Raw genomic sequence first — 25,312 nt, 5'->3', positions numbered from 1 at the left:
GGGCAATTGTCACACAAGGTGTAAGAAAGACTAAGTGCAACACAAAGGGAAGGGGATAAGGGAGCCCAGACCCAGAAATGGAGGAGTGGAGACAGCCTAAGCTAACCTGATATCACCCTGTCTCCCCTGACAGCCTCTATATTGGTTCTTGACCAATCGCCGAACAGTAACCTAGACTCTGTATTTCTCTATCGCTTGGCCCTGTATAGGGAAGGAGGATGAGCACTAGTCAATCCCCACTAACAACTAAAGACAACAAGGGAGACAAACACAATGGAAAGTAACTTAGCTATAGCCGACTTCAGAGACATAACTCCAAACGTCCTCCTAGCACCACAGAGCAAGTTAGCAGTCTGAGAGCTCCAAGGATTCACAAGGAAACATGTGAGTATCACCGGCCCCTCCCTGCTGCAAAGTGAAACTATTTATACACCCGACCTGGGTGTCAATTAGAGCAGGAGGGAGGTAGCCACTGGGTCCTAGCGTGAGACTGATTTAGGAAGGTGTCTGTAATGCCAAACGAAGAGATGTTCTGCAACCAACTGCAGGGCGACTGTCTGTCACATCTGACACACTCGTGACAACGATACCCCGAAACACCGTGTCTGCAAATTAGGATTCTGATTTGGCTTTTATCCTAAGTCATACTGTAAGACTTGTTAAAGGGTTGATAGTGACTTGTAGAATTGAGTTCAAGTTCTCTTCCTCTCTGAAGAGGCAATTTTCATATTATATTTCCTAGAGAAGCATTGCACGGCGAATAAGCCTCCTTACATGCTAGAGCCGGTATGTCAATCTCCACAAGGAGAAATGTTACCCCTTAAAGCTCAGTCCAGAGCCTCTCACCTAGCCAAATCAGTTCTCATACTTTGCACTGATGAGGGGCAATACCCTGAAACACCGTGTCTGCAAATTGAGATTCTGACAATACAATTGTCCAAAATATTTTGTATGCTGAAGCATTAAGATTTCCCTTCACTGGCATAAAAGGGCCTGGGCCAAATCTTGAAAGACAATCCCAAAGTACTATCCCTTACAGCTGGCACAATGCAGTCAGGCAGGTTACGTTCTTCTGACATTCACCAAACCCAGACTCGCTGATCAGATGAAACATAGAGAAGTGTGATCTGTCTCTCCACAGAACATGTTCTCACTGCTCCAGAGTCCAGTGGTGACGGCTTTACACCACTCCATCTGACGCCTTTCATTGTGCTTGGTGATGTTAGGCTTGCATGCAGCTGATCGACCACAGAGACTCATGCCATGAAGCTCCCAGTGAAGTTTTCATGCTGCCAGAAGGGGGTTGAAAATTTGCAGTTATTGAGTCAGCAGAATATTGGTGATTTTTATGCACTAGCAACTTTACATATTCAAATGTAATTTTATCCACCTAAAAGTAATGAAGTTCCTGCGGATGTAAGGTAAAGTGTGTTTCTATGTGTGTCTCATTGTATATATGTGTGTTTGTCACAATGTGTGTATATATATGTGATGTGTGACACAGTATGTATGCATGAGTGTGTGTGTGTTTCACAGTTTTGCATCTTTGTGTAATAATACATGTACTATGAAGTGTGCACGTTAATTGATCCGGAACCAAAACTCTTTATAACAACCCACTAACCCGCATACATTCCTACATGACATTATCAAGATTTAACAAACCAAACACATCAGATTCACGGCATCATATATACAAGAACTTCAGATCATAAGCTGTCATCAGATAGTCCATTCAGCTACCTAACAGCTATGGTTGGTCTCTATTCCCTCCCTGCGTGTCTGATATCAGCAGAATCATCTGCTTCCATAATTATTTTGAATATTCCAATATTCAGAGAGCTAATGCAATGAGAAGTGAATAATACTAGTGTAACCAAACACTACGGATCTTAAAAAGAAGACTGTTCTTGTATCCAAGTATAAAAAATATTATTATTAGGTCATTGTAGTCTGTTATAAACTATGCTGTGCCAACAATACTGCTGATGTCTCATGGGTCTCACAATAGTCTGAGATGTGTAGCCGGCACAGTTGCCATAGGTAAACATAACAAAACATATAATCTATCTGTTCAATGGTTTGGTCATCTGTTGCAAGCATGACTTCCAGGATTACACAGAAAATAAGCAGGGATCTTTCATTGATTATTTGGGCTCTGAGAATGGAGAGATAATTTTGGTAGTGGCTTTAAAATCTGGAAAGAAATAAGTTTTGAATTAAAGGGGTTTGTCCACCACCAGGACGACCCATTCTTGAACTAAATATTTGGTCCCGATGAAAAAAAAAAAAACTATACTCACCCCCCGTGCCGGCTGCATTCCCACGGTTTCGAAGCTTTGGCGCGGTGGATTGACATGTGAGTCCAGCGCCCAATCAGCGCTGACGTCACTGTCTCCGCCTACATACGAATTGATCATGAAGAGGAAGTCAGAGATTAGATGCAGCCCGGACTTCTTGTTCATGTTCAATTCGACAGGAGGCGGAGACAGTGACACCGGCACTGATTGGTCATTCCACCGCACCAGAGCTCCGGGACTGCGAGTGCCGACACCACGGGAACAGCACCGGCACGGGAGGTGAATATAGTTTTTTTTCATTTTATCGGGGTCAAATATTTAGTTCAAGAAGGGGTTGTCCTAGTAGTGGACAACTCCTTTTACCGCCAAAAAGATAAAGTCCTTTAAACCAACAGCATTGCATAATTAAATCTTAATCCCAATGATCCACTTAAAAAGCTCTTAAGATAACCACCGCAGTGTGTACACTAGCCTCTAAAGACCCCATCACACTTAGCGACGCTGCAACGATCCCGACAACGATAGGACCTGTCAGGGGTCGTTGCTGCGTCGCTATGTGGTCGCTGGTGAGCTGTCAAACAGGCAGGCTCACCAACGATCAGGGGAGCAGCGACATCGTGGAAAGAATCTTTCCACGATGTCCTGCTCCTGGTTACCAGCCTGCTGAAGCAGGAGCAGGCTGGTAACCATGATAAACATCGGGTTACTAGGGGCACACGCGCACCTAGTAACCTGTTGTTTATCATGGTTACCACTCTGCTACGGTGAGCGGGAGGTTACCGCTCACTTTAGCAGGCTCGTAACCATGATAAACATCGGGTTACTAGGGGCACACGCGCACCTAGTAACCCGTTGTTTATCATGGTTACCACTCTGCTACAGTGAGCAGCTGGTTACCGCTCACGTTAGCAGGCTCGTAACCATGATAAACATCGGGTTACTAGGGGCACACACGCACCTAGTAACCCATTGTTTATCATGGTTACCACTCTGCTACGGTGAGCAGGAGGTTACCGCTCACTTTAGCAGGCTCGTAACCATGATAAACATCGGGTTACTAGGGGCACACACGCACCTAGTAACCCATTGTTTATCATGGTTACCACTCTGCTACGGTGAGCAGGAGGTTACCGCTCACTTTAGCAGGCTCGTAACCATGATAAACATCGGGTTACTAGGGGCACACACGCACCTAGTAACCCATTGTTTATCATGGTTACCACTCTGCTACGGTGAGCAGCTGGTTACCGCTCACGTTAGCAGGCTCGTAACCATGATAAACAACGGGTTACTAGGTGCGCGTGTGCCCCTAGTAACCCGATGTTTACCACAGTTACCAGCCTGATCGCTGCTCCCGCTGGTCACACACAGCGATGTGTGCTGACCAGCAGGAGGGCAACGACCAAAAAATGGTGCAGGACACTTTGCAGCGATCAGCGACCTCACAGCAGGGGCCTGATCGCTGCAAAGTGTCACACATAGCGACATCGCTGGTGAGGTCGCTGGTGAGTCACCAAAACCGTGACACAGCAGCGATCTCACTAGCGATCTCGCTATGTGAGACGGGGGCTTTACTCTAGAACACAAAGTGCAAAAGTCCTGTGATTATAGCAGCCTCTGCAGTGATTTAAGCAAGCCAAGCGGTCATTCTTTCAGTATCATGTGAGCTAGAGGTCACTAAAATATGATATTAACACACTGTATTTGTATAACATGTGACGATAACAAATTGTTATTAGTAAGGGCTTGTGCAGACATATTTTCGGTCCGAGTGCGATCTGATAATACATAGGATTATTGTTATTCTTTGGGACCATGCACATGTCTGATTTTTTCCTCGGACACAGTCTGTCCGAGGAAAAGAAATTGAAGCATGCACAATTTGCATCCAATATTCGGATTGCACTCTGACATGGAATTCAATGAGTCCATGGAAAAAATCGGACCACACTCGGGTGACATCAGAGTGCAGTCCGATTTTCATGGACTGAAAGAATGGAAAAGATTGAGACATTTTTTTCTTTCCATCTTCTCCTCATCCGAGAAAATCGGATCACACTATGATAAAAACCTGATCAGAGTGTGATTAATATAATCGGCCAGATTCTCTCGGATGAGAGAAAATACAGTCGTGTGACCCCGGCCTAAATTAGGAAGAAAGATAGGATTGCAGCATGAATAACATAAATGGAGTTTTGTATGGACATTTTCCACTGAAATACTGTACTTGAGGATCTAAGGGTATCGTAAAGTTCTTTTACCAAGTGCATAAAACTTTTACACATTTTAAGAATTATTTTCAAATAAAGATTTATTGTATAATTTGCATGAATACACCACAGTTTCCTTGTAACATGTATAATAGTCAGATATTCTTTAGGCTTTAATGTGTTACAGGCACATTGGTTAAAAATTGTATTACAAATCAAGTAAGCGCTACAAACTTATACTGTATTATGCTTGCGGGATTGGAGGTGGTCATATTGCACATATATATAAAAAACAAACCACATCTTTGTTCTAAAGGGAGTCGTGTACCCTATAACTATGTAAACTAATCAGAGCTTAGCACCTATAAAAATCACGCCTCTTGTTCAGTTTTATCAGCTATGTTGATCCAGAAAATGACCTTTATTCATTACGTAAATAAGGGTTCTGGGTGCATAATTGACAATTTTTTTCCGTGCCCCTTGCTGATACTCCCCTTTGTTGACTGGCAGCACTCGCTTGCCTACAGCAACTGCTACATGCACTAAAACTCAGCTGTGTGCATACACTGACACTGCAGGAACGGAGTGCACACAGTGACAGTGCAGTAACCAAACTGGCTCCACTGATCCACAGAGATGTAGCAAGCGGCTGCAGCAAACAGGAGACGGATGTGAGCCCGCTTGCTCGGCTACTGCACTAATACTGTGCACTCTGCTCTAGCAGTGTCAGTGTGCATGTACAGCCAAGTTTTCAGTTCAAGCAGCACTCACTCTGGACAAGCGAGTGCTGTCAATCAACAAGGGAGCAGCTGGCGGAGCAGTGCTCTGAGAGCTTGGGTACGTGAAGGTTGCACAAGTACCCTCTTTTGTATTATAATTATAAATCTTTTTTTGGATAATCATACATGAGAAAACTAAACACGCATGGTTTTATAGGGGATAAGAGACCTGTATAGCTATCTGGTTAGTTTAAATTGAGTTTAGGGGCTCACAGACTACATCTAAGATCGATGAACAATGTTCTCTTTAATGTAAACAAGAAAATAACGAGAAAGAAGGAGGAATCGTCCAGTCTAAATAGACAAAATCTTTTGATCTTTCGCTCTTTCTGCTGCACTTAAGGCCCGGTCACACTTAGCGACGCTGCAACGATCCCGACAACGATACGACCTGTCAGGGATCGTTGCTGCGTCGCTATGTGGTCGCTGGTGAGCTGTCAAACAGGCAGGCTCACCAACGATCAGGGGAGCAGCGACATCGTGGAAAGAATCTTTCCACGATGTCCTGCTCCTGGTTACCAGCCTGCTGAAGCAGGAGCAGGCTGGGAACCATGGTAAACATCGGGTTACTAGGGGCACATGCGCACCTAGTAACCCGCTGTTTATCATGGTTACCACTCTGCTACGGTGAGCGGGAGGTTACCGCTCACTTTAGCAGGCTCATAACCATGATAAACAGCGGGTTACTAAGTGCGCGTGTGCCCCTAGTAACCCGATGTTTATCATGGTTACCAGCCTGATCGCTGCTCCCGCTGGTCACACACAGCGATGTGTGTTGACCAGCAGGAGGGCAACGACCAAAAAATGGTCCAGGACACTTTGCAGTGATCAGCGACCTCACAGCAGGGGCCTGATCGCTGCAAAGTCTCACACATAGCGACATTGCTGGTGAGGTCGCTGTTGCGTCACCAAAACCGTGACACAGCAGCGATCTCGCTAGCGATCTCGCTATGTGAGACGGGAGCTTTAGACATAACACGGTCTTATCAGTTATGTCAAGAGCGTTCTTCAGAGCTAGCCACAGCTGCCCCTATAAAAATTTATGTAGCTTTTTTTTTATAACATGTGGAAGTGATATTCTCCCCTACTTCCTTCTATGATGTATTTAAATTTGATTTCTTCTGTTCCCTATATACAAAAAGATGAACTTTTTAGCTTTAAGCGGTTGCCGTCTTTCAGTAAACTTCTTACCCTCCCCGAGTCTCTGCCGCTGCCCCCGCAGAAGTTTGATGAAAGATGGAAACCCCTTTAAATGAAACACTTTTATGTCATTTTGGAGTTTTATCAAACATAATTGGTTTGCTTATTTTTTTTTAATTCCATTTTTTTTTATTCCAATCCAAATAATGAGTAAAAACTTTGCTATCTAAGTGAAGCTTCATAAACATTTATGATGGTCTGATTGGTGGGGTCCTTTCCATGCTCATGGAAATGCCGTGTTCCCTTTGCTTGAACAGGCACAACAATTTGTCCATAAGAACAGTTATGCTGGGTACTTCTGCTGACCATCCAGGGTCCAGCAGGGTGTTGGACCTCCACTGATCAACCATTGATGGTCTATTCTAAGGATGGGCCATAAAGATTTAAGTAAATGAAACCCTCTTTAAATAAGACAATATAACAAAAACATTAATACTCTTTACTCCAATGACAAAATGTGATCTAAATGACCAGAATGAAATCGGAAAATCAAGTCACACATATTAAAATATTACATTCAAGACAAGTCTAATATAGCAGCATGGAATGGATACTTGGTTTATCCAACGTATAATATGTTATTTCAGGATTACGGAAGAGGTTATGGAGAGAAGCATTGTGCATAGCAAAGTAACAGTCATCAGAATCACCATTTTTTATGGCATTAGGTCAACAAGTACGCCTCGGCGAAATTGGAAATAATAAAGAATTTAATAATCAATAGATTTTCAATATTTGACCTCTGTGTGATATACAGTTAGGTCCATAAATATTTGGCCAGTGATGGAATCTTCGTGATTTCAGCTCTGCAGGCCACTATTCTTGACTTAAAATGGAACAACTGAGATGCAATTGAAGTGTAGACTTTCAGGTTTAATTAAAGGGGTTGAACAAAAATATCCTGTGAAACATTTAGGAATTACAACCATTTTTGTACAAAGCCTCTGCATTTCAGGGGTCAAAAGTAATTGGACAAATTGACTTTGCCATAAATAAAATGTTCATTTTTAATACTTTGTAGAGAACCCTTTGTAGGCAATGACTGCCTGAAGTCTGGAACCCATGGACGGTTTCCTCCTTTGTGATGCTTTGCCAGGCCTTTACTGCAGCTGACTTCAGTTGTTGCTTGTTTGTGGGATTTTCTGCCGTGTTGTCTTCAGCATATGAGATGCTGCTCGATGGGGTTGAGATCTGGTGATTGACTCGGGCATTGCAGAATATTCGCCTTAAAAAGCTCCTGGGTTGCATTCGCAGTATATTTTGGGCCATTGTCCATCTGTACTGTGAAGTGCCATCCAATCAACCTTGCTGCATTTGGTTGTATCTGAGCAGAAAGTATCGCCCTGTGCACTTCAAAACCCATCCGGCTGCTTCTGTCTTGTCACATCATCAATAAACACTAGTGACCCAGTGCCATTGGAAGCCATGCATGCTCATCCCATCACACTGTCTCCACCATGTTTTACAGATGGTGTGGTGTGCTTTGAATCATGAGCCCTTCCAAGCAGGTTGACCTTAGTTTCATTTGCTAAAGAATGTTTTTCCAGAACTGGGCGGCTTCTTTTACATTTTTTGGCAAAGTCTAATCTGGCCTTTCTATTTTTAAGGCTGATTAATGGTTGGCACCTTGTGGTGAACCCTCTGTATTTGCTCTTATGAAGTCTTCTCTTTATGGCAGACTTAGATACTGAAACACCTATTTTCTGGAGAGTGTTCTTCACGTGAGTGGATGTTGCGAAGAGTTTTTTTTTCACCATTGGTAGGATTTTGCGATCATCCACCACTGTTGTCTTCCATGGACGTGCAGGCCTTTTTGAGTTTTCAAACTCACCAGTGCGCTTTTTTTCCCCAGAATGTAACAAACTGTTAATTTGGCCACTCCTAACATTTCTGCTATCTCTCTGATGGATTTCTTATTTTTTTCAGCCTAATGATGGTCTGTTTCTTTTCCATTGAAAGCTCCTTTGACTGCATGTTGTGGGTTCAGAACAACAGCAAAAGCCAAATCTAGAACCAGCTCCAGCCCTTTTACCTGCTTAATTGATGAAGGATTAATGAGGGAATAACCCATGCAGCCCATTGAAGAAGCACTGCCATCAAAATTTTTATCCTCTTAATATATTGCAGTCATCATATTATATAGCACTGTGAACTTACAATTGCTCATTTTGCCTTTCTGCCCAGTTAATTCTTCTGTTTTTCATTAGGTCTATGAAATAACATGATTAAAAACTGACTAGCTGAATCCTTCTAAGCTCTGTGTAGAAACAGGAGGCCACTTATCCCTGTATGAGTCATGAGTCACTGCAAAGTCCCTGACAGGGGGGAGGAGGGAGCAGCTGGGTCAGGAGTTGAAGACGGGAATGATAAATGCAGGGAACAAGAGACTTCCTGTTTCTACATAGAACAGAGAAGAGAAGAATTTACTGGGTAGAAAGGCAAAATGAGCAATTGTAAGTACACAGTGCTATATACAATAATATAATTGCAAAATATTAAAAAATATATAAAAACTCTGATGGGAGTGCTTCTTAAAAGAGCTTTTGTGATAATTGTCCAATTATTTTTGGTCCCTTTAAAAAGAGGCAGCTACATATTAAAGAGATGTAATTTCTAAACCCTTACTCCAATTAAGATGTGAATAACCTCAAATTAAAGGTGAAAGTCAGAACTTTAACATTTCCATAACCTTGCAATTTTCCGTTTTTTTTTATCATTTTCGTTTTTTCCTCCTTCTTCCAAGAGCCATAACTTATTTTTCTGTCCACATAGCCATATGAGGGCCTGTGATGAGCCTGTGCTGGAGGATACCTTTCGAACAAAGCAGAATTATTTTTACAGTGGACAAGATTAATTTTGAGTATTTAAATCCAAGATAAACTCTTCAGCAGAAGTAGCCTCATACAGTTAGGTCCCGAAATATTACGCCTGGTCATTTTTTAAATACTCAAAAATGAATCTTGTCCACTGTAAAAATAATTCTGCTTTGTTCGAAAGGTATCCTCCAGAACAGGCTCATCACAGGGTGTCCGGCAATCTCCAGTAATCTGTGGGAAAATCTTCTTACAAGTCTTCAGTTTAATAGCAGCACTGATATTTGGAATATGCAGGTTTACAGGGTAGGAGGGATTAATGGACCCTCTATGACATATATGGACACGTTGGACATCCTTCAAAGACAAACTTTTTGGCAGCCTTTCTCTACTAGAGCTATATTTTAAGATCCTAAATGCAGCAGTCTCTTCTCTCCACTAATTTACAATTTTATTCGTACAGTATTGTATGTTGTCTGTTTAGAAAACTTTTTTGGTTCAAAGCTTTCAAATGGTATAAAATGTGGTTTCCCGTGCAGGTTCAAAACAGTCAGGTGGAATACTTGGTGTCTTGCTGCTGAGATCTCTCACAAATGGTTGATATTGATCAGGGATTCAGATGTACATGAACAAAAACATTAATGTAAAAAAAAGATACTGTAGATCCTGGATATACCATAGAGGATTGGATTCAAAATGGCAATTATCTACACATAAGTATCCCATAAATAATACACAGCTGATATAACTTGTACAACATTCAGACAGTTCCACAAAATTCCCCAAACCGGTTTGAAATAAGAGAATCAAAAAAATTCACCCAACGCGCGTTTCGCATCAAGCTGACGAAGCATGATCCAAAATGTGCGTTGAGTGTTTCTTTTTATAGAAGAGGTCTGTATGACACGACTGTGCATTACTACAGCTATGTGGTATCACTCCTTATTCTTTATTCTCTTGTCTGAATTTACACTGTCTGAATAGTATTGACTATTTTGGGCTCATACTTTCACCTGATTACTCGTCCTCAATGCTGAGACTACATTTATTATACTTCTCTATCTGTCACCTTTTACTTTTGCAGTGTGTGGTGCGATTACCCACCTATTTACTGTATTTTATATGTCTGACTTTGTCTGCTCATTTTACTGTTTTTAATCATTGTTTAATAAAATTCACATTCTTTGTATAGGTATTTTTGATTCTATTGATACTATTGTGCACATTGGCTTCCTACTTATAGCTCATAATACTAATGTAGATGTGTTAGCTTTTGCGCTCATAGTGATGTAACATCAATTGGGTGACAAATTTGGTCTTAGTGACGTAATGTATTAAAGAGGTTGTTCGGTCCACATCAATAAGTCTGCAGTAACTCTGTGTGACTGCAGACTTATAAATCCCCACAGCCCACGCACTGTGCTTTGCGGGGATGAGCCGGTTTCTGAGTCGGGATCGGAGGGTATGTATGCATTATACATACTCCCGGCTTGAGCCCATCTAGTGGGTGTGGCCTCGCTCCATACACTTGTATAGAGCGATGCCACGACCCATCGATAGATGCGGCCGACCAGTGGACGTAGACGACTAGAAGGTGCGGCCTCGCTCCATACCAGTGTATGGAGCGAGACCGTGCCCACTGGCCAGGAGCATGTATAACTTATACATACCCTTCCGGTCCCGGGTCAGAAACCAGCGAATCCCTGCAGCGCACAGTGCGTGCTCTGGGGGGGGTATTCATAAGTCTGCAGTCACACAGAGTGACTGCAAACTTATCGATTTGGACAGGACAACCCCTTTAATGTTTGTAGAATTTTGAAGACCTCCATATGTTTGTATTTTGACAGCAAGAATACAACCCATGATGTGAATTCTGGAATTGTTCATATTTTTGTTAGCACCATAGTAGGAAGAAGCACAGTCTTAGTAAGGAAACTGGTTTGGAAAAGTTTCCATTTTCTGGATTCCTGCTACTGAATCCAGAAAATGATGCTATGTTTTTAGCACAGTTGGACATTTTTTTTAAAGAGAGCAAATCTTTAACCCCTTGCCTCCTCAACCAATTTTTATTTTTTCCTTTTTGTTCTTTTCTCACTTTCTTACAAGATCCATACACTTTTTATATTTACATCAACGTAGCCTTATTAGGGCTTTTTTGCAAAGTGAGTTGTAATTTTTAACGACACCATTCATTTTACTATATAATGTACAGGAAAAAAAATTCCAAGTGTGGTAAAATTGTTAAAAAAAAATGCAATTCCATTATGGATTTTTGAATTTGTCTTTTACGTCATACATGTTGTAATAACAATTAGTCTGAACAAAGATTCTCCAGGTAAACATGATTATGATGATATAAAACTTGCGTAGATTTTTTTTTTTTTTACATTTAAGTGAAGAAATAAAATTAGGAAATTAAAAAAAAAAATTGGGATTTGTGTTGGCATTTTCTGAGACCCATAATATTTTTTATTTTTCTGTCAATTGAGCTGTAATTAGAACATCGTAGACAACATAAAAAGTGTCCAAAAACTAAAAGTAACTCATCCATGTTCAAAATAAATTTTATAGTGCATGACATTCTAGAATAGAAAAGTCCAAAACACTTTTTTCTTTTCAATACGTGATTAAATAAGGCACAAACTAACATTCATGAAAGACTTGAGTGATAAGTTATTCATACAAAACAGATATACTTGATGAACTTCATGATAGCTTGGTCCCCGAAACAGTAACAAAATAACCCACAAAATGATTGTAACAGATTTTAACAAAATATAAATGTTCCTCAGATCTACAGACAGTACCTGAGCATTTGAAAACCCAAATGAATGGCTACATAGGTCCCACAAAAAGTTATATTGCCCTGCAATAGATTAATTTAATGCCATATTGTCTAAGGCGATTTTCATTCTGAGTCAACACTACCGTGCTGAAAGAGAGCGATCAACAACATGTCCATTAAAATAATGCCCAATATGAGTGGGCCGTGACAAAAATTAATAAGGTCCAGTAATCATGAATCATTCCTTTTGCTTTGACAACAGTACTGTTTTTTTTTTTCCCTTCCAGTCCCATAATAGATCCTGACGTAAGGCTGATTTGTCTTATTCAGACTTCATTTGTTCTCTAATATCGGATGGAAGCGTCTCAAACAAGGTGTCTTCTACAGTAAGTCCGATTCTCTTTAAAGCCCTGCAATCTCCAAGCTCTGGAGGCAAAGATTCAAAATGATTACCTTTAATGTCCAGATAAGACAGGAATACTAAGTTCCCAATCTTTGGTGAGAGAGTACTTAAGTTATTCTTCCCGATTTTTAAGGTCTTCAATTTCTTACAGAAATACAGTTCATCTGGTACGCTTTCCACTTTGTTGCAAGAAATTGAGAAATATTGTAAACTTTGGAGAACTCCAATCTCAGGAGGAATGAATCTAATATCATTATAAGATAAATCTAAGTATCGAAGTTTGTGGCATAAGAACAGGTGAGAAGGAAGCACCTCTATCTTGTTGTGACTGAAATACAGTCGTTCCAAACTTGAAAGCTTCTTTATGTGTTCGGGAATATAAGTAATGCTGTTGTACCACAGCTTTAAGATTGTGAGTTTACGCAAATGTTGGAAACTAAGTATTTCTTCAATGGATTTAAGATTATTTTCTTTCAGATCCAGTTCTTGAAGAGCTAAAAGACTGAAAATTGCATGAGGTATTCGCTCTAAGTCACAGTGTATAAGCTCCAGCTCTGTCAAGTTGACCATTTTCTTAAGATTGTTTAGCATTACCAGCTTGCTTCCATCATTAAGGATACTTAACTTCTGAAGATGACCAGAAACATCAACTGCTCCTTGAGGGATTTTAGATAAATTACTTTTTATATATAGTATTTTTAGACTCTTCAATTCCCGGAAAGATTCAAGGTTTATATTTTTGGATATATCAGGGCTTAAAGAGCCAATCAAGTACAGTTCCTCCAGGTTTCTCAAACTGTACATCCATGGTGGAAGTTCTCGAACGTCGTCAAACTTTACTCTCAATATCTTTAGATTTTCTTTTAAGAAAGCCAGAGCTGCCGTATGAATTTTTACAGAGCACTGATACAAGGACAATTCTTGAAGGTTATCAAGCTGAGCAATTGTTGCTGGTATCATGACATTATTGATGATTTCTAGCTTTAAAGACTGCAGCTCGGTTATCTCAAAGACAGTATCTGGAAGACCGGAGAGCATAAATAATTGTATCTCCAGGCGGTTGTTAGCATTAGTTTGTAACCTTTGTCTCAGCTTATCAGCCGTCCATTCGTTATTTAAGTTTAATTGTTTCAGTTTATTTTCGCTTACTTCAGATAGAAAAACGGCAAATCTTTTTGAGTAGAGTGGGTCATATTGGTCTATCATGTGAAACATGAAGGCAAAGTCATTTTTGACATCTGGGATATCATCAATGCCAGTTTCTTGACGCACATACTCAAAAGAATATTCCTTTAAGGACCGATAAAACAACCAGTAGAGAGTATAAAGGCACGTAAGTCCATAAACTCCAACAAAACACAAGTAACAAAATGACAATTTAGAAAACAAGTGTGCCATTGTATGATTACAAGAAAAGTTCTTATATCCCGTCATATCTTGTATGTCAACATTACAATCCACAGTAAACTGTACTTTGGAAACAAGTGCACTATTGTAACAGATAATAATGAGGAATTTAAGAACTTTCAGTATGGTTTGGCGAACATACATGGCGTAAAGAAGATCTCCTTCTTCAACATGGAGTCGAAATTTTTTAACTTTCTCAAATAAGGCTTTAGCTTGTTCTCCTTCCTTTTTATCCAGGGCACCTGCTGTAGTTTTATCAACCACAAACTTCTCGGGTATGGATTTTAGTGACTGGGTCTTCACTAGAGGACTCTCTACAGCTGAAGGGGTGGCAATTGTTTTGCTCAGAGCGTTCTTTCGGTTGTCCTTCTCCTCTGGCTCCTCACCAGATACTTCAGACAAGGCTCTGGTTGTCCAAGGTGAGTCAAAACACTTCCCCAATATGGAAATAAAATGCTCAATTTTTGAGCTTGATCCAGGAAATTTAAACCAAAAGTTGCTACACACCATAAAAATTAAAGTGTGGATGAGAACCAAGTAAGGGAAATACTTTGCGTACCAATGAAGAGCCCGCTCATAACACATCTGGTTAATGAAGCTGTATTGTTGGAGATCCAAGTCTGTCTTTAATCCCCTCATTTCCACGGTCCCAGTTGGTTTGGGAGCTGGAAGAGGCATATTAGTGGCACCAGAAGCATTATAGATGGAAGAGTTCTGAACTGGATGTACTCTCTTTGGCAGACATATAATCTTGTCTTGCATTACCTGAGTATAAAGAAACACAAGACAAGGTTGTAATTATTTCCAAAATAATGATGTTGACTTCCATAACTAAGGTCATTTCTATGTATGGCTTTAATGTGGTATTTTGACTCCAAATAACTCCCTAAATCTTTATTTTTTATTTAATTATCCTTCAGGAATTGCAAAGTTATGAATTTTTGTAATGTACTTCCTTACCTTCTTCCTTCTCTCCCAAACACTATGCTGGAGTATTCCTTCAATGCTTCTTTAGAAGATGCTTTTACTTGCTGCTTAGTAAAGATCCATCTATTATATTCAAATAGTCTGTGCACAGAAATTTCCCTGTCTGAGTACAGTAAGAGCAGAGAGTATAAAACAAGGAAAGTCCTGTACACAGGCTGTTGGAATATAGAGTAAGGATCTTTGCTGAGCAGCAGTTAAAAGCATCTTCTCAAAGAGCATGACTTAGGTATTGAATCAGCACTGTAGTATATTGTTGGAAGAGAAGAAAGCAAAATAAGGAAATTAAGTATAGTACAAAAAGTCATAACTTTGCAATGTCCTGTGTATGATTACATTTAAGAAAAAAATTAGTTACTCTTTAAAGTTAAAAATGGTCTCACCAAAAAACCCTAAACTTAGATCAAAGCGCAAATAACATAAATCCAATACATTATTTTTACCTACAAAACAGAATGATTTTTCCACACATACAGCACAGACCAAAAGTTTAGACACACCTCATTTAAAGATTTTTCTGTATTTTCATGTCTATGAAAATTATACATTCACACTGAAGGCATCAAAACTATGAATTAACACATGTGGAATTATATACTTAACAAAAAAGTGTGAAACAACTGAAAATATGTCTTATATTCTAGGTTCTTCAAAGTAGCCACATTTTGCTTTGATGACTGCTTTGCACACTCTTGGCATTCTCTTGATGAGCTTCAAGAGGTAGTCACCGGAAATGGTCTTCCAACAATCTTGAAGGAGTTCCCAGAGATGCTTAGCACTTGTTGGCCCTTTTGCCTTCACTCTGCGGTCCAGCTCACCCCAAACCATCTCGATTGGGTTCAGGTCTGGTGACTGTGGAGGCCAGGTCATCTGGCGTAGCACCCCATCACTCTCCTTCTTGGTCAAATAGCCCTTACACAGCCTGGAGGTGTGTTTGGGCTCATTGTCCTGTTGAAAAATAAATGATGGTCCAACTAAACGCAAACCGGATGGAATGGCATGCCGCTGCAAGATGCTGTGGTAGCCATGCTGGTTCAGTATGCCTTCAATTTTGAATAAATCCCCAACAGTGTCACCAGCAAAGCACCCCCACACCATCACACCTCCTCCTCCATGCTTCACGGTGGGAACCAGGCATGTAGAGTCCATCCGTTCACCTTTTCTGCGTCACACAAAAACACGGTGGTTGGAACCAAAGATCTCAAATTTGGACTCATCAGACCAAAGCACAGATTTCCACTGGTCTAATGTCCATTCCTTGTGTTCTTTAGCCCAAACAAGTCTCTTCTGCTTGTTGCCTGTCCTTAGCAGTGGTTTCCTAGCAGCTATTTTACCATGAAGACCTGCTGCACAAAGTCTCCTCTTAACAGTTGTTGTAGAGATGTGTCTGCTGCTTGAATTCTGTGTGGCATTGACCTGGTCTCTAATCTGAGCTGCTGTTAGCCTGCGATTTCTGAGGCTGGTGACTCGGATAAACTTATCCTCAGAAGCAGAGGTGACTCTTGGTCTTCCTTTCCTGGGGCGTTCCTCATGTGAGCCAGTTTCTTTGTAGCGCTTGATGGTTTTTGCAACTGCACTTGGGGACACTTTCAAAGTTTGCCCAATTTTTCGGACTGACTCACCTTCATTTCTTAAAGTAATGATGGCCACTCGTTTTTCTTTACTTATCTGCTTTTTTCTTGCCATAATACAAATTCTAACAGTCTATTCAGTAGGACTATCAGCTGTGTATCCACCAGACTTCTGCACAACACAACTGATGGTCCCAACCCCATTTATAAGGCAAGAAATCCCACTTATTAAACCTGACAGGGCACACCTGTGAAGTGAAAACCATTTCCGGTGACTACCTCTTGAAGCTCAAGAGAATGCCAAGAGTGTGCAAAGCAGTCATCAAAGCAAAAGTTGGCTACTTTGAAGAACATAGAATATAAGACATATTTTCAGTTGTTTCACACTTTTTTGTTAAGTATATAATTCCACATGTGTTAATTCATAGTTTTGATGCCTTCAGTGTGAATGTACAATTCTCATAGTCATGAAAATACAGAAAAATCTTTAAATGAGAAGGTGTGTCCAAACTTCAGATCTGTTCTGTATGTGATGCCAAATTAACCTCCGAACCCCATAGCATCTGACATGGATATTTTCTACAATGGCTGTGCTTACTCTCATGATCATAATCATCCAGACTTAAATGGGGGTTGTCAAACATTTTTAAAGCTATAGATTTATTCAAATAATAAAATAACTTTACTAATTTTAGTGGACCCATTGGTCTTTATGAAATCCTTGGAAGTGATCACATTCAAAGCACATGCATGTGACTATTGCTGCCAAACACTGGCTTGAGTGATAGCAGGGTTGGAACATCACTGCTGAAGCCAGTAATTGGCGTCAGAGGGTCATGTTGTGACCTTACGTCTGGAAAGGTCACAAAGAATGATGGGACCACTGGCACAGTAGAAGAATTAGCTGGTAAGTATAAGTTACTTTATTATTTTAATGCATTCACTGCTGTGTGTCCACTATAAAAAGAAGGCTGGACAACCTTTTTAAGAATCACTTTAAAGAGGACCCATAATTTGCCATAAATGTGTTGCCAAGTCTAAATGCTGCTGTTCTCCTGAATCTAGAAAAGGTTTTCCGGAGCTTCTCTATTCCTGACATATGCCCCTGCCCTATTTTCTGTATGTAAATCTTGTCTTGTTAGCCAAGAAGGCGTGATCCTGAAGAAGACACCCACAGAGAAGAGTTGAGGACTACAACCCCTTGTCTGACAACACTAGATTTGCATGTAGGGAAGAGGGGGCCATATCTCAGGAATGGTGAGGTAACAGAAGAAAAATAATGTCAGATTCAAGAGAACAGCGACATTTCCACCAGGTAACAATATTACATAATTATTGTAAGACTGTGAGACGGGTTCTCTTTAGGTCCGGATTTCTGACATTTCCACCACCTTTTGCAAATTAATTTTTACAAGTCTTGAGAGAATAGGTCCATGTTAAAGTCTGGATCCAAACAGGTTAGAGATATCATCTTAGAGGAAATGCTTTGTAATGTAATTATCATTTGGATTGTTCGTTCTGGTAAAAAAAAACAACAACATGAATATAAAACTGAACAAACCAGGTGAAAAATTTCCAATGTTGTTTCTAAGACAATATGGCCTAAGAAACAAATAAACTAATTATAATTTCAGATGTGAAGCCACAATGGAATTTCCTCAAATTATCCACCCTCTGAAATAAATGTTAATAGGACATTAATTCAACTCAGATGGAAACTAATGTTTCATTAACCACTTATCAGTTTTCAAATTTTTATGGATATTTTTGCTACAAATATATATCGGAGAGATATTTTTGGTGCTTCAACATTAACTCTTTAATTTGGAAACCAGGAATGGGAACAGATCCAGCAAACATGTTCCATAAGAGTATGTGCACACAATGTATTTTTCAGGTGGGTCCAATCCGAAACCTGCCTGAAAAAGTGCTTTAAAAAAGCTAAAGAGCATGAAAATATGCAATGTAATAACGACTTATTGGGCACATGTTTCGTATCTTGACCTTCTTTAATCACTGCGTAAAAATTGTAGAGTTATCATTTGCAAATAACATCTCACTACTTAATTATAGACTTAATTGGGAGATAAGGACGTTAGTGCCAAGTTTTTTGACATTGATATCCTACATAATGCTCATAATGAACAGATAACACAGCATAAATAAATCTGATCGATTATTACATTTGGCCTCTTTGTAGAGATGTACTTAGACTCATTAATAGGTTGCCACAACTCAAAAATAATCCACTCCAAAAATATCACATTAGTACTATCATTTGGGATTTAAAGAGGTTGTCCACTACTTTTTCAGTGATGACTTATCCTTAGGATAGATCATCAATGTCTGATCGGTCGGGGTCTGACACCCGGCACCCCCGCCGATCAGTTGTTATCGGTGTCGGCTGGAAATACTCACTTGCGGAGCTGGCTGTCTTCTGATAGTGGCCATGACTGGGTATTGCACATCCGCCTCCTATTCAAATCAATAGGTGGTGGATGTGCAGTACCCGGCAGTGGCCACTACAAGAAGATGGCCAACTCCGCAAGTGAGTATTGGCGGCTGCCGACACTGATAACAGCTGATCGGCGGGGGTGCCAGGTGTCGGGCCCCAACCGATCAGACATTGATGATCTATCCTAAGGATAAGTCATCAATGATAAAGTAGTGGGCAACCTCTTTAAGGTTTAGTGACAAGATCAACCCCAAGACATTTACTAAATCAATGGTTTAATGAGCTTTCTCTGGTGGTAGCCAAAGCTTACTTGCTGGTTCAATATCTCATTAATAATACTGTTTATGTATATAGCGCCATCATCCTCCATGGATAAGTAGAGCAAATATTGTACGAAAGAGCCTTTCCCAAAAAGAAAAAATAATATAGAGGAATTAGGGATGGAGGGGAATTAGCAAATCAATAATATAATAATTACCTGCAATGTACAGCCGAACACCCCAATCATAAGCATGGCCACAGACAGGTAGTCCGTGAACACATCCCACCATGGTTTGAGCACTCGGAATGCCGGCTGCTGCTCCGAGAACTGGCGGAATTCAGTAACCGGAATCATCGTCCTGTAAGACAGAAATAACACTGATGTATCAGCTGTCACAGCAAGGACATAGGACTGTCACCAATACTTGTAGAATAAAATGTAAATAAGTCTTTACACTTATATGGAAAAGTATTTACCCCACTCAGAAGTCCAATATTATTACATATTTCTAATAAATGAAATAACCAGAACTTCAAGCCAATACTAGTTGCACAATACAAGCCAAGAGGGATATATCCCAATAATAGACTATCACTAATTGCACTTGTATCATTTGGACTTTTTAAGCTATTTATCATATAATGTATCTATTATGTTGCTTAACTGCTGCTTTCCTACTTTTCATCAGTTTAGAAGGCAATTATATGATATCTTTTCATGTTCCTTAGACTTTTAATTTGATGTGATTAAACATTTGACATCGTACATTTTATTCTAATGGGTTTTATAATGCCGGTAATTTCTTATAATGTAATCTTTTTAGTTACTGGGGTGGTGATGTATCCTGCGTCACTCAGCAATGTGCACAGACTGGATCAAATATGTAATAACACAGAGATAAACGATTCCCCATTGTTGATGGGAACCTTTGCATTCTTGGTGGATATATTTAAAGGGGTTGTCCACCTTCAGGAAAGTAGGCTCCAAAGTTTTGTAAAATATCTAAAATAACAAATTGAACAAGTGCTCATCCTCTCTGGGTCCAGCACTGGGTCTCTTCCATTGCTCAGATCTCTGTATTTTGGCTGTAGCAATAACATTGTGACAGTGTGCATGACTGCTATAGCCAATAACTGAGTGCAGCAGCTGGGCACAGGTTGATGGCCACAGAGCTCAGTGCACGAGCCACTTAGCTCAGTGATTGGCTAGAGTGGTGATGCATGCTGTTGACATGGCGTCACTTCTACAGCCAAACCATTGAGACTCGAGCAGAGGCCAGGGAGGATGAGTACCTGCTGAATTTACTTTTTTTTATTAGGTATTTTACAAAGTTTCGGACCCACTTTTCTGAACGTGGATAACCCCTTTAATGGGGTTGTCTAGGACTCTAATAATGATCCTCAGAATATCAATACCAGATTGGTGGGGGTTCAACATCAAGCACCCCCATATATCAGTTTTTAGCAGCTCCCACAGTGGCCAGAAGTAAGCAGCGTACAGCACCGGAACACCACAGCTCTGTACACCGTGTAGTGGCCGTTTTCGGTACTGCAGCTCAGCTACCAAAAGTAGAGAACGGTATAGAGCTCACCACGCTTGACCAAACCATGTGAAGCTGAGAATATTGCATCGACTGGTGCCAAATCCTGCTGGGGCAGCATAGCAAAACAAGACGAGAATAGAGGGATTTTGTGCCACTTCCATCCAATGAATAAACAACACTTTATTATAAATCCATAAAAAGCTACCATTGCTAAGAAGGTCATTTTTGTTCAATATTACCTTCCTTGCTATTACTTGTTCTCCCTTGCTCTTCCTAAAGTTACGTTTGTCTTAGAAAAGATGTCTAACCTGAAAACCGGTAAAGTACATGTAGACCAGCTACATTTTACGGAAGGAGAGGCTTCTACAGAAAACTGTATGCCACGTCCTGCCGTGGATCCTATATGAATCTTAATTCTTGGTGTCTATTTACTAGCTGACAATAAGCCTATTAATAACACCAATATATAGCTGACGTAAGCAGTCCTTTGGATGTTCTTCTGAGATGTTTTATGACTTTCCGGAAAAGTGCACACTGTGGTTATGAGTAATTCTGGCAGACCTCTTCTTCTGGGATTATTTAATGCAATCCCAAGTCATCTTTAGTAGGGGTTAAAGGGGTTACTTACTAGTTGGACAACTCCTACTGAAATGCCCTCGACCCCCTTGTAAAATTAAGTGAGTGTGAGTTTTTTTTATTTTACTTGGGGGACTACAGCATTTAAGAAGGAGTTGTCCAGATAGTGGACACCTTTACTTGCTTTCAATGTGAGTACATGAGGCCTCAAAGAACAGAAATGACTCAATGACTCATTACAATCTGATAATAAAATTCAACATTTTTTCAGGAATTTCTTGAATGTTTATGGAAATGACTTTACTATTAGGCCTCATGTACAAGGCCATATTCAAATCTCTGTTTGGAACAGAGCCCCAGTATGGACGGCACTTATATAAGCACACAGGACTCCATTATTTATGTTGTAGTCTTCTTAAAAAAAAAAATGGTGGTATTCTGTATTACAGAGTGAATCGCTCTAGAAGAATATCTCCGACATCCAAAGGTTCGTACGACTCTATATCAGGCCTTTTGGTAAAGGTCTGTGTACTATAATCAGCAGGATTAACTGTAATCAAGTCTTGCAGTGTTCAAACAGTTAATTGCAATTAGAAATTAAAGGAGTTTCCCACTAAATACAGTGGTGTGAAAAAGTGTTTGCTCCCTTCCTGATTTCTTATTCTTTTGCATGTTTGTCACAGTTAGATGTTTCAGGTCTCAAAACAAATTTGCACAAAGATAACACAAGTAAACACAAAATGCAGTTTTTAAATGAAGGTCTCTATTATTAAGGAAAAAATAAATCCAAACCTACAGGGCCCTGTGTGAAAAAGTGATTGCCCCCGCCCCCCATCCTTAAAACATAAATTACCGTATATTCCGGCGTATAAGACGACTTTTGAAGACTGAAAAATCTTCTGTCTAGTCTGGGGTCGTCTTATACGCCGGTAATGCTTTTAAACTTTCAGAAATTGACATGCGGGGATACTCTGGGGGTGTTAATAAGCTGCCGTGGCCGTATCCCTGCCATGTCGGAGTTAATATAAGGTGGAGGGAGTTAAAATACGGCGGCGGTAGGTCCAGACAGTCAGCGCTTCTGTGCTGAAACTGACACATCGCTGCGTATTCCCAGCTCCGGACACAGCGCAGGGCTTCTGTGACAATATATGAAAAGCCGGCAATTCAGCAGCGGCATAAGCCGGCACCCGACAATTTAGAATAGAAAGAATAGAGCTTCACACATAGATTAGATAGATAGAAACATGTCAGTCACATATAGATGAAGTACAGTGACAGTGTTGCTTACTGTACTTGTCATTTAGTGTAAAGGATTTATTAAAACAAATATTAGTGTTTTCATGCACTGTCTCTTTAAAAAAGCCGGCCGGCAATTCAGCAGCGGTACCCGACAATTTATAACAGACAGAATAGAGCTTCACACATAGATTAGATAGATAGAAACATGTCAGTCACATATATATGAAGTACAGTGATAGTGTTGCTTACTGTACTTGTCATTTAGTATTAAAATAAAGGATTTATTATTAAAAAAATTGGCGTGGGGTTCCCCTTAATTTTAGGCTCTAGCGGAGGTTAAGCAGACGGCTGGGGCAGATGTTTGAAGCCTGGGAAGGGGGTAATACCCACGGAGCTTCCCAGGCTACTAATATCAGCCCCCAGCTGAATACCTAGTCTTTACTAGCTATTAAAATGGGGGACCCCCCAAAAAAAATGACGTGGGGTCCCCCCTAATTTAATAGCTAGCAAAGGCTAGGCAGACAGCTGGGGGCTGATATTAATAGCCCAGGAAGGGAGCCATGAATATTGGCCCCCTCCCAGGCTAGAAACACCAGCCGTCAGCCGCCCCAGAAATGGCGCATCCATAGGATGCGCCAATTCTGGCACTTAGCCTCGCTCTTCCACGCTGCCCTGGTGCGGTGGCAGTGGGGTAATAGGGTTGGGGTTGATGTCAGCTTATAATGCCAGCTGACATCAAGCCCAGGTTAGTAATGGAGAGGCGTCTATAAGACACCCCCATTACTAACCCCATAGTCAAAGTTAAAAAAAACACAAACACCCAGAATAAAGTCCTTTAATTGAAATAAAGACACAATTTTTTAATGTTCTAAATTAAACCATACTTACCATCACGCCCATTCCAGCTGAAGCCAACGATCTCCTGCAATAAAAGTAAAATAATAAAGCAACATCATCCTTACCTTTCCATGGTTCCCAGGACGGCTCCAGCTCTGCTACATCGAGATGACAGGCTGGACCGCAGCAGAACGCTGCCATCCAGCCTGTCATCCCGCAGACACTGAGAAGCGCAGGCTTGCTTGCGCTCCTCAGTGTCTCGCTGTGACGGCATCCAGATGAGCCGACAATGAACTCAGCTCACCTCCTGGACGTCCGTCACTGACAGCGTGGGAAACTTCTACTGCGCATGCGGGGAGCAGGAGAATTTTCCCACGCTGTCAGTGACGTGCATGAGGTGAGCCGAGTTCATTGGATATGATCTCGGCTCATCTGGATGCCGTCACAGTCAGACACTGAGGAGCACAAGCATGCCTGCGCTTCTCAGTGTCTGCCTCATGGCAAGCTGAACGGCAGCGTTCTGCTGCGGTGCAGCCTGTCATGTGAATGTAGCAGAGCTGGACCGGTCCTGGGAACCATGGAAAGGTAAGGATGAGGTTGCTTTATTATTTTACTTTTATTGCAGGAGATCGTTGGCTTCAGCTGGAATGGGCGTGATGGTAAGTATGGTTTAATTTAGAACATTAAAAAATTGTGTCTTTATTTCAATTAAAGGACTTTATTCTGGGTGTTGTGTTTTTTTTAATTACTTTACTAGAAATTCATGGTGGTCATGTCTAATATTGGCGTGACCCCATGAATTTCGGGCTTAGGGCCAGCTGATAATGCCAAGCTGGCCCTAACCCCTTTATTACCCAGTGAGCCACCGCACCAGGGCCCTGGATGAGTTGGGTACAGCGCCAGAAGATGGCGCTTCTATGAACGCGCCATTTTCCGGGGTGGCTGCGGACTGCAATTTGCAGCGGGGGGGGCCCAGAAAGCTTGGGTCTCCCTGCGCTGCAGATTCCAGCCCCCAGCTGCCTAGTTGTACCTGGCTGGACACAAAAATAGGGCGAAGCCCCACGTCTTTTTTTTTTCATTATTTCATGAAATAATTAAAAAAAAAAAGGGCTTCCCTATATTGTTGTGTCCGGCCAGGTACAAATAGGCAGCTGGTGGTTGGGGTCAGCCCGTTCCTGCCTGCTGTACCTGGCTGGACACAAAAATATGGCGAAGCCCACGTCAACATTTTTGGGAAAAATTAATTACAAAATTAATAATAATTTAGGGACTGCATCTTTATTAACCCCTCAATTGTCATTTAGTGTTAAAATAAAGGATTTTTTAAAAAGAAAATTGGCGTGGGATCCACCATCATTATAGTCTCTAGCGGAGGTTAAGCAGACGGCTGGGGCAGATGTTTGAAGTCTGGGAAGGGGGTAATACCCACGGAGCTTCCCAGGCTACTAATATCAGCCCCCAGCTGAATACCTAGCCTTTACTAGCTATTAGAATGGGGGACCCCCCCAAAAAATGACGTGGGGTCCCCCCTATTTTAATATGTTTATGAGTGAGTTTTCCTGCTATATACCTGCATGTCATAAGAATTTAAATTAAAAAAGGACCATGTTAAATTCAAATCTGTTTTTTTTTAATTTTTACCGGTGTTTGGTATGCGTTGGAAAAGGGGTAGTCTTATACGGTGAATATATCCTAAACTCTATATTTTAACAGGAAAGTAGGGGGGTCGTCTTATACACCAGGTCGTCTTATACGCCGGAATATACGGTAACTGTGATTTATCACATCTTTGGGGAGCTGAGTTCAATTTCCCTAGCCGCACACAGGCCTGATTACTGCCACACCTGTTCGCAATCAAGAAATCACTTAAATAGGACCAGCCTGACAAAGTGAAGTAGACCAAAAGATCCTCAAAAGCTAGACATCATGCTACGATCCAAAGAAATTC

At 40.8% G+C, this 25,312-nt stretch overlaps 1 protein-coding gene across 1 annotated transcript in view; it reads right to left on the bottom strand.

Annotated features, from left to right (window-relative positions):
* Positions 1 to 4,593: 4,593 nt before the first annotated feature.
* LRRC8C (leucine rich repeat containing 8 VRAC subunit C) overlaps positions 4,594 to 25,312 on the bottom strand; it is a 117,080-nt gene continuing 96,361 nt past the window's right edge. The window contains exons 2-3 of the mRNA XM_073643171.1: positions 19,386 to 19,527; positions 4,594 to 14,662 (exon numbers count right to left, since the gene is read on the bottom strand). Coding sequence (XP_073499272.1) covers positions 12,410 to 14,662; positions 19,386 to 19,523 — 2,391 coding nt within the window. The 5' untranslated portion in view covers positions 19,524 to 19,527 and the 3' untranslated portion in view covers positions 4,594 to 12,409. The remainder of the gene's footprint in view (positions 14,663 to 19,385; positions 19,528 to 25,312) is intronic.

This window comes from Phyllobates terribilis, unplaced genomic scaffold (assembly GCF_046119375.1).
Source record: "Phyllobates terribilis strain yellow unplaced genomic scaffold, ASM4611937v1 Scaffold_8__6_contigs__length_399053987, whole genome shotgun sequence".
Lineage (NCBI taxonomy): Eukaryota > Metazoa > Chordata > Amphibia > Anura > Dendrobatidae > Phyllobates > Phyllobates terribilis.
Note: the sequence above shows the minus strand (reverse complement) of the source record. Positions and strands in the feature narration are given on the sequence as shown.